The 8,822-nt window shown below is 39.8% G+C and overlaps 1 protein-coding gene across 1 annotated transcript in view; it reads right to left on the minus strand.

Annotated features, from left to right (window-relative positions):
- The window catches only part of ANXA2 (annexin A2), a 25,437-nt gene that overhangs the window by 8,333 nt on the left and 8,282 nt on the right, over positions 1-8,822 (minus strand). Inside the window, exons 3-4 of the mRNA XM_009273985.1 lie at positions 4,160-4,254; positions 860-973 (exon numbers count right to left, since the gene is read on the minus strand). Of these exons, the coding sequence (XP_009272260.1) occupies positions 860-973; positions 4,160-4,254 (209 nt within the window). The remainder of the gene's footprint in view (positions 1-859; positions 974-4,159; positions 4,255-8,822) is intronic.

Consider the following 8,822-nt stretch of genomic DNA (forward strand, 5'->3'; position numbering starts at 1 on the left):
AGGGGGGGACGGGGGGATGGAGGGGGTGGTTTTGTTTGCCTGTTTGTTCTTTAACTCCTTTTTCATAGTCTGGAGAAATTAATTAATTGGTTTTTTGTCTTGTTCTGAATTTCAACAGACATTTTAATACTTGTTTTTATTTTAAAAAAATTTAATCTGATCAAAAACATTCAGAATTTAAGTGATGATTATAAATACAAATTCCCAAACCTTAGTTTGCTTAGAAAGGTGAATGCACTGTCATGAGCACCTCTCAAAGTCTTGTTTCAGTGGCCTGCAGAGTGGATATTTCTAAACTAGCAATCTATTTCACGCTTGCCTGTGATTGGAAGGGACTGAACACAGTGACTCACTGCTGTGCTGTTTCTCCAAAGACTGCTTTTGATGCCCCATCCTTCTCCTCCTTGTGTTCTACACAGAGGCAGGTCTGGTACAGGATGTTCTTTCAAGATCAGTGATATGACCCAGTAACTGGAAACTACTGTTTAAGTCTATAAATGCTAGCAGAGTATTTAATGGCTCCGGCTAACAGCTGCTTTCTTAATGGTTTTTTGTACTATGAACCTGTATATTGTTTTTAAGAGAAGTCAGCAAAGCAGCAACCAGCCAGAGCAGCCTATCAGTTATTCCTGACCTGATGAAAATTATTTTTTTCCTTAAAGAGAGGGTTTAATTAACATTTTAAAAATCACGTGGTTCCAGAATTTCTCTCATTTTGGATGCCTTGCAGCTGTAGTACTAAAAAAATTAAAATAATCAGTGGACATGTTTGAAAACTGTGGCCTTGAATATGAAGTCCATACTCATTCTTGAGACAGCGACATCAGACTAACATACTTAAATTTCAAAGCTCATTTACCTTCATGGCAGCTTTCAATTCAGAGGCATCATACTGTGCTGGTGTCTTCAGCAAGCCCAAGATCACTGCCTCCAAATGACCTGATAGAGCAGACTTGAGCGCTGCAGAAAGTTCCTGTAAAAAAGGAGGGATGATGGAAGAAAAAAATTAAAGCTCACTTCTGATCTCCAGAGAATTTAGCCTGTAGTGCTTTAATTCTCCCAGCCTGCAACAGTGTTTCTTACACAATTGACAAGGAAACAGAACATAAAGAGCTTTTCTTTTGTGAAAGCCTAAGAAAGAAATTAGGCCAAAGGAGTTTTTTCTCATCCTTTGAAAATAAGAAGAAAGCCACTGGTGGCTGACAAAGTGCTGGGAAGCATGGTGCAGACACATCTGAGCAGCTCCGCTCCAGTCTTGAAGCACCGCCACTTTGTTGGAGCTAATAAGCACAGATGGATCTGAGTTTAACTCCCTGCGGTCAGTGCTTCTCCATCATACTCCCATAGTTTTCCCAGTAGCACTGTATTATTTGTGTTTTTCCTATTATCCCAGCCCTTTACTAGCTGAGACATCGGAAAATTGACTGCACGGTTATTCCACTGTACAGGCCCAGTTCCCAAACAGCTAGCTGAAGAGAAAAAATCATCCCTGAGCACAGAAAAATTATCCCTGCCTTCACGGAAACTATCAGAAGAGTGTAGCCAAAGTCTCAATTGTTAATTGTCAGTCAATCCTAGAGAAAGAAACAGTCAGGTATGTTCACTTCACAGGATGCATGCAAATCTGTAGCAAATAAAGTCAGAGGCATGTCCTCTTCTAGGGGTTTCAGATGCAACTTGAATAATGCTAATTATCAGCTTCATTGTAGTGTAGTTACAAAGTTGAAATCCCTGGGATCAAGTCTGGGGCTCACACAGATCAATGTATTCCCTAAGCTGAAGTTAAGTCTGTAGCATTCAGAAGTGCTGCATTTCAATTGCTGGTTTCTACACTAACAGTTTGTGAGCTGGAGGGGCAGGGGAAAAGGGGGTAGAGAAAGTGACCTCAGCAAAACTGCAGAGAAGTTTGTACCAGAGAGGTAAAGAGCCAAGGCACTTAGTTCCTTTCCAGAGTCACCCATTTAATCCAGGGCACTAATATATGCTAATACGGCACGCACTTACTGCGTGGATTGACCAAGATAGCGAACGGGGGTTTTGGGCATCTAGCTGCTTTAGTCTAAGGAACATTTTAGTACAATAACTCAATTTTGGATACAGTGTTCCATCATTTATTTGTGTGAAAACAGGTTCTCCAGACATCAGCTGAAACAGCAAAGATACCGCATACCTCTATAATAAATTTTAGGACAATGCCATGAATGCCAATTAGCTGAGTAAAGTTTCTGCAATCTTTGCACTTTGATGTGAAGGCTGAAGGAAATACAAATCACTACAGGAGGATTTACTAAAACAACTGCAACAAAACACCTCAAACTGAACCAAGCACCTGCCCTCATATTAGCAGGCTTCTGGAGAAAGGTGGTCTTCTCCCCCTGCCAGGAAAGCAGGGTTTCCACTCCGCCATTCTTTGCCATGGCTAGGAGCGCTCCAAGAGAGAAGTGGGAAGCAGATAACTGACAGATATAATTAATTTATAAATAGCAAAGAGAAAAGGTCTTACTACGTGTTCCAAATGAGCACCTGGATATTACCAGTTCATTTCAAAGTTACTGGCGGCAGTTAGGACTGACCAGACGCATACGAAGACACACGTGCAGAACCCCCAGTATTCACTGGTAGCTCCATTAACACTGGTGATGGGGAAAGACTGCATAGATCAAACACCGTTCCTCAACATTACCAATAGTTTCCATTAGACACAGCTCAACTCAAAGGAATGAAAATAGAGGTAGATCTGTGACTTTCTAAAATTATAATGATCTATTGAGAAATCCTGCAACTCACAAAACGAGCAGCTTAGTACAATACAACACATCGCCAAAGAAATCTGCACGACCCGTTGCCAAAGAAAATCATGAGATGCTGTCCCTAGAAGATATACCTACATGTCTTTTCATATCCCACTTCCTCCTCTCTTGCCATTCACTTGTTTATTTCACCGACTGGTTTCTACTGCAAATTTCCATTGTTTCTACAGACTGTTTTATTCTTTGGCACTTGTTAAACTTGATAAATTCAGTTTGCTCTTGGGTCGCAGCAAGGAAAAAAGGTGAGAGAGAAACAGATGAAAAAAGTTGCAGGTTTTCTTGATTGTGCATTTTTGTGGTCATGCAAAACATTTAACAAAGCTTTAAGTGACACATTTCACTACTAGGGTCCACTTATATGCACGATTCTCCCACTGCCCACAGAGTGTGACCGCCAGGGTGCAGACGTGTGCACACATGCATGCGTCCAACTTGTGCGTGCTTCTGCATGTGCCTATATCAGCCATGCATAAATGTTGGTGAATTTCCAAAATTTAACGCTAGATTTACATTTGGTTTCAGATGAGCATTCTGGGCTGCTATTGGAGGACTACCATTTGGGGTCTGGCAAACCTGAAAGAGATACATTCATCATAATCCTAACTCTATACAAGTTTCCTCTTTTTTGTGGGCATAAAACTTCAATTATGGTAAGATTCTCAAAACTTCAGAAGTCAAGAGAACAACTCTTGCCTTCCAGATAGCAAGACTCATTATGCAGAATTCTGCACACATTTTACAGATTTCTCTCCATCAATAGATCAGTACCTAAGGTATTTCTGACAGGATAATATCTAGTGACAGTTCAACTCATCCTATCACTTCGTTCCACATCTGCAGCGTTTGTAGCACAACTGACTGCAGTCTTTTCTCATTTAAGCTAGCTCTGTAATCAAAAACAGAATACTTTCCTTATGCTGAGTTGTCTTAAAAAAAAAAAAAATTAAAAAAATCAATCCCCTAAAGCACCTCCCTTTCATCTTTTCCTTCAAACTGAGGCATTTCACGTCAATGACTTTTCACTATTGTTTAGCATATTTCACCAGGGAATCCTGTGGCTGGCTGGCTGATATGTCACCCATCGTGATTTCTGGAGGTGCTAGGAAACCACCGTCTCCAACAGATTTCAGTCCCAGTTATGCATACTCAACAAATTTGGAAGTCCCACCAGTCCTAAACTGTGACAGCATGGACAAAATAAATGCATCTTTAATTTCAGTGAAAAGATAAACCAAGTAATACTTATCTCCAATTCACACCCAGTTAACTGTAAAACACGCAAGCCCTGAAAAATCTAACTGTCCACAAGAAAAATATTCAATACTTGGTATTTCTTCATATTTTGCTACCTTTTTGGTTCTCCTCTGATAGGCAAAAGCAATATCCTGCCTCTGCTCATTGCTGCGGTTTGTCAGGATGTTGATGATGGTGACCTCATCCACACCTACAAAGACAGAAGACAAAGAGTTAAAGAAGCTTTCTTGTTACTGTTCTCTTTGTATTAATATGTTCTCCGACACTCAAAACAGCATATGTGCTGTCTGGAGCAGAGCTCAACAGCTCTCATTAGTTCATATATGTCATGTCCTGGCCTTGGAGAAAGGGCAACCAATTACAGCCCAAATTTTTGATGTGATGCAGATCTTTGTGTACACAGGCATGTATACACCTCAGCAAAGTCTAGTTTATGATCAGCTTTGCTACTTCTGTTTTCTGCTTCACTTGTGTGTCTGTGTACTTGTGTTCAGTTACTCATTAGTCTGCAAAAAGTTGCTCAAGAACACAGGCTTTAGAACTGACATGAACTTGTACTTACTAAAGCCTGCCCTGTCATTTCAGTAGAGTGTTTTCAATTAAGGCTTCTTAATAAAGCAGATATATTTTCTATTTAACCCATAGTCACTTAATTATCACTCCAAACATAAAAATGGGAAAATAAATCAGTATATTTCATCCTCTCAGCAGCTCCGAGGCTCAGAAGACAGAAGGGTTTTCTGACACTGGAAGAACTACGTATGTGCTACTTTTTTTGAAACCATCACTTGAAGATCCATGCTGAGTTTTAACTAGTGTGCCTAGAGGACTTGGATGCTCAAACTCCCAACCTATCTTTTAAGTCAGTGAACTACGTATCAGTAAAGGTTTAGTTTTAAGTGAAGTTTTCCAAATCCATACACTTAAATGCACTTGCAGCCTGAATGTGAGGAGATCATTAAGATTTATTATAAGTTAAAAGCCAAAGCACGCATCTAGGGTTAGATATTCTGGCTGTCAATAGAACCTAATGCACACGACAGCTTTAGAACCTGTAGGGGTCATCAATGCAGGTCAATGCATACAGAGAAAAAGCTTTTATGCTGTACAGGAAGCAGGATTTCCAGATGTTATTTCCTAGATACAGCTACTTGCTACTCTATGTTCTTTCCAATGCAGGCAGCATCTTGCGACTTTTCCACTTGCTCCTGCCTACTGCTACTAACTTGCACTTCAGATTCCCTCTCGTTTTCCCCACTTCACTTGCTGCTTTCAAACTGCATTCTCCTGAACTTGCATTCTTTGGACTGGCTCAGTTCTTCCTCTGATCACAATTCTCATCCGCAGCTTGGTCTTGGCAACTCAAAAGATATCCCAGAGCCTGGCTGGACTGGTGGCTCTTGAGCTTCTTGAGATGAACCTGGAGCATCTGACTTATCTCTGTATCCTGTGATAGGGCTCTAACACAATGGACATTCAACTACCACACCTTGCAAACATCCATGTCTCCCAAAGCGCTCTCTGCAAGGACAGCTACCCTTCATTTATTCACATCAACAGAAAAAGCGCCAAACAAGCTGTATTTATATTCCCTTAACTAAGCACTGAAGTTATATTAAATACTTTCTCTTACTATAAGAGCTTATAGAAACTGCCCTTGCAAGAAGCCAGTCTCCATTACTCAAAGGAGAACGTTTAGAAATGCAAGCTCCCCTGCCACAAGGTAAAACAAAATAATCGTTAACAACAGATACAGAGCAGCCAGGGGAAAAAAGAGTTGGAGTAACAAATAAGAAAAACAGCGTGGCACACTTTGACACTGAATGTATCTGAACAGAACTGAAAAGGTCGGCCCAGGTGTCATCAAAGGTCATCAAATGGTAGGTGGTTGAAATTTCCACAGGCCTGGGTCAGGACACGCTAGCTTGCTCAAGTAAAATCTTATTTTGAATTTAATTTTCTTACTCTGTTTAAAATAGCAAACACAACTACATTTTTGTAGGATTATTTTTTTAAATATTTTTCTTAGAATGCTTTGTAAAAAGATACAAGTGAAAGAATTTGAGTCCCCTTCCCCAACTCTCCAATGCACATTCGTGTCTATATCGCTGAATTCAGCCCCTAGGTAAAGTGTCCATTTGTCTTTCATGTACATTATTGGTTAACCAAAGCTGTCTGGACATGCCATTCAAACACAGGTGGAGAATAACAGCACAGCTGGAATAAAGTCTCCCAAACAGAAGAGTTAGCATAGCTTATAAAGGGATGGACAGAGGAGACAGCTAGAACAGCTCTCATTGTTATGCTCAAGTATCAAGCTAACCTATAGCTATGCTGTGTAACCATTTGTTCTGGACTATTTCCAGACTGACTGGATGAAGCTTAGAAGAGGCAAAACTATTTCTAAATATTGCATGTCTAATACAGTGCATATTCTTCTGCAACAGAGAGATAATGTATAACTAGTTATTTTTTCTGGTGGGTTGCATGCCAGGTTTTGAAGCAACTAGGTGGCTCTTACCTAGAGGTCAGAACAAGCCCAGAGTTTCGACTCTGGTCTCTCCATTTACTAAAAGTATTATGAATAGCTTCTTTTACATTTGCACACACATCAGTGTAAATGATGATTTTTTGATAAAAAACCAGAAAGTAAGGACTGGATCAGCAGCTACTACCAGGACTCAGATCCCTGCCAGAATTCATCTACATTTTCCTTATTACCCAAAGCAACCTCACAGCAACTTGAAACAAAGGACTGCAACAGGTACCATAAAATTAATCATATAAAGTGCGAATGTTGCAAAAGACCTTTTAGCCCCTAGCTACAGAATCTAAAATGATGAGTCAAATCCAAAATTCCTTTCTCCCTCTTCACCACATTTTTCGTGATGAAATACTGTACTTGATAGCCTCACGCCCTTAGCTCATGCTGAGGCAGACCTACATCATGCTCTTATTCACACAAGCCTGGCCTGCAAAAGTCAAAAGGCCCTGGAAAGCATCATGTGTCTTAGTTACAAATTTTGGGTTGAAAACATGCTGACTGCACGTTTCGGCCATAATCTACTCCTGCACATTTTAAAGCGTTCCCATTTTATAAAATAAAAAAAATTCTCCCAGTCCAGAAACGACCACACACAGACAGACACACAAACATTGGGCCTTTCAGCTGTTGCAGGGCCACAGCATAAGGCAATATCTTAAGCTTTTTAATAAATTCTAAATTTAAACCATTCTTGGCATTCAAAAATGCCAAATAGCATTTTCAAGTTTTATCACAATTGTAATAGACTAGAAACCCACAAATGACTGCATCCAAGTTTCTTAGTTGTATGCTTTGTGGATGGAAATATGAAGTTAACTCATTGCTCTGGCATTTAATGGAAAATAAGTGCTTGTACTTCACACTTGGGAGTCGTGCTGCATGGACAGGATGCTGACTCACATCTGCTGAGGTGGGGTGGAGCAGGAGAGCAGCTCAAACATTTTTCTTTGCTGTTCACTAAAATCTCTGGAAGTTTCAGGGTAATGAAACAAAAATTTATTTCCAAACTTATTCTGGCTGGGCAGATTTTATCAGTGCATTTCTATCAATGGGCAACTGAAAATTAGACATTGTGGCTCACAATTTTTTTTAAAACAATAAAATTCCTTGCAGATGGAAATGTATTTGATGGGGGGGAAGTAGGTCTTAAAAAAACCCAAACCAACCCTATGATTAATAACAACTTTTCTTCTAAAAGAGGCAATCTGTTGTGTTGGTAAGATCGCAATGTTATGGCTCAATCAGCAAAAAAAGAGGCAATTAACATAACCAAAATGATCAGTTAGAGTTTTTAATTTTTTGGTTTAAAAGACACTGTACTTGAATTTCCATGGGCCAAAACAACAGCATCAGCATTGTTCTGAACAAAATGGATGATACGGACAGTCACTTAACTTTCTAGGATGAGGTGAGAACAGAGCTAACATACTTCCATTTAGCAAGAGCTGGCATACATTCATTCAGCTCATTTACTGGAAGTCTGTTCTCTTAAATTTCATTTTCAAAGACAGCACGGACAGAATACCAGAAGCTATTTCTGTCCTAACAGCATCTAGGTACTAGATCATCAATCTACATGAATGAATGAAATGGGATTGCAGATGGCCTCATATTATTAGTGGGAGATGTACGTGATTAGCCCTTGTGAGACCTCAATACCACTGTGTATCTGGTACCAACAGAGTCCCAGGACTATTTGACAGCTCCAGATCTGCAGTGTCTTATTTTCCTTGGATAAAACCCTGATCGCCCTGGAGTCAAAGGGAAAAATTTACATAAAATAAGACCATGATTTCAGCACTGCTATTTTGCTTAGCAAGATTTCACCAAACCCAAACCATATTGCAATGAGATATTTCGTTACTGATACTATTAATATTCTGAATATGTGACTGATGCAGTTTGGTGGATTTCAGGCACTATCCTTCCCCACCAGGATGCCAGCAGATTTCCTCTAAACTTTTACTTCATAACGTTAAAAACTTTGTTAAAAGGTATGGGCATGTTGGATAGACTATATAAACAGTGAATTCAATCTTATGGAAGATCCCCGTTATGGTTTACACCTCATCATTGTTTTACCAATTTCTGGATGTCCTGGTTTCGGCAGGGATAGAGTTAATTTCCTTCCTAGTAGCTGGTACAGTGCTGTGTTTTGGATTTAGGATGAGAACAAAGTTGATAACACACCGATGTTTTAGTTGTTGCTAGGT

This window comes from Aptenodytes forsteri, unplaced genomic scaffold (assembly GCF_000699145.1).
Source record: "Aptenodytes forsteri isolate BGI_AS27 unplaced genomic scaffold, ASM69914v1 Scaffold239, whole genome shotgun sequence".
NCBI lineage: Eukaryota > Metazoa > Chordata > Aves > Sphenisciformes > Spheniscidae > Aptenodytes > Aptenodytes forsteri.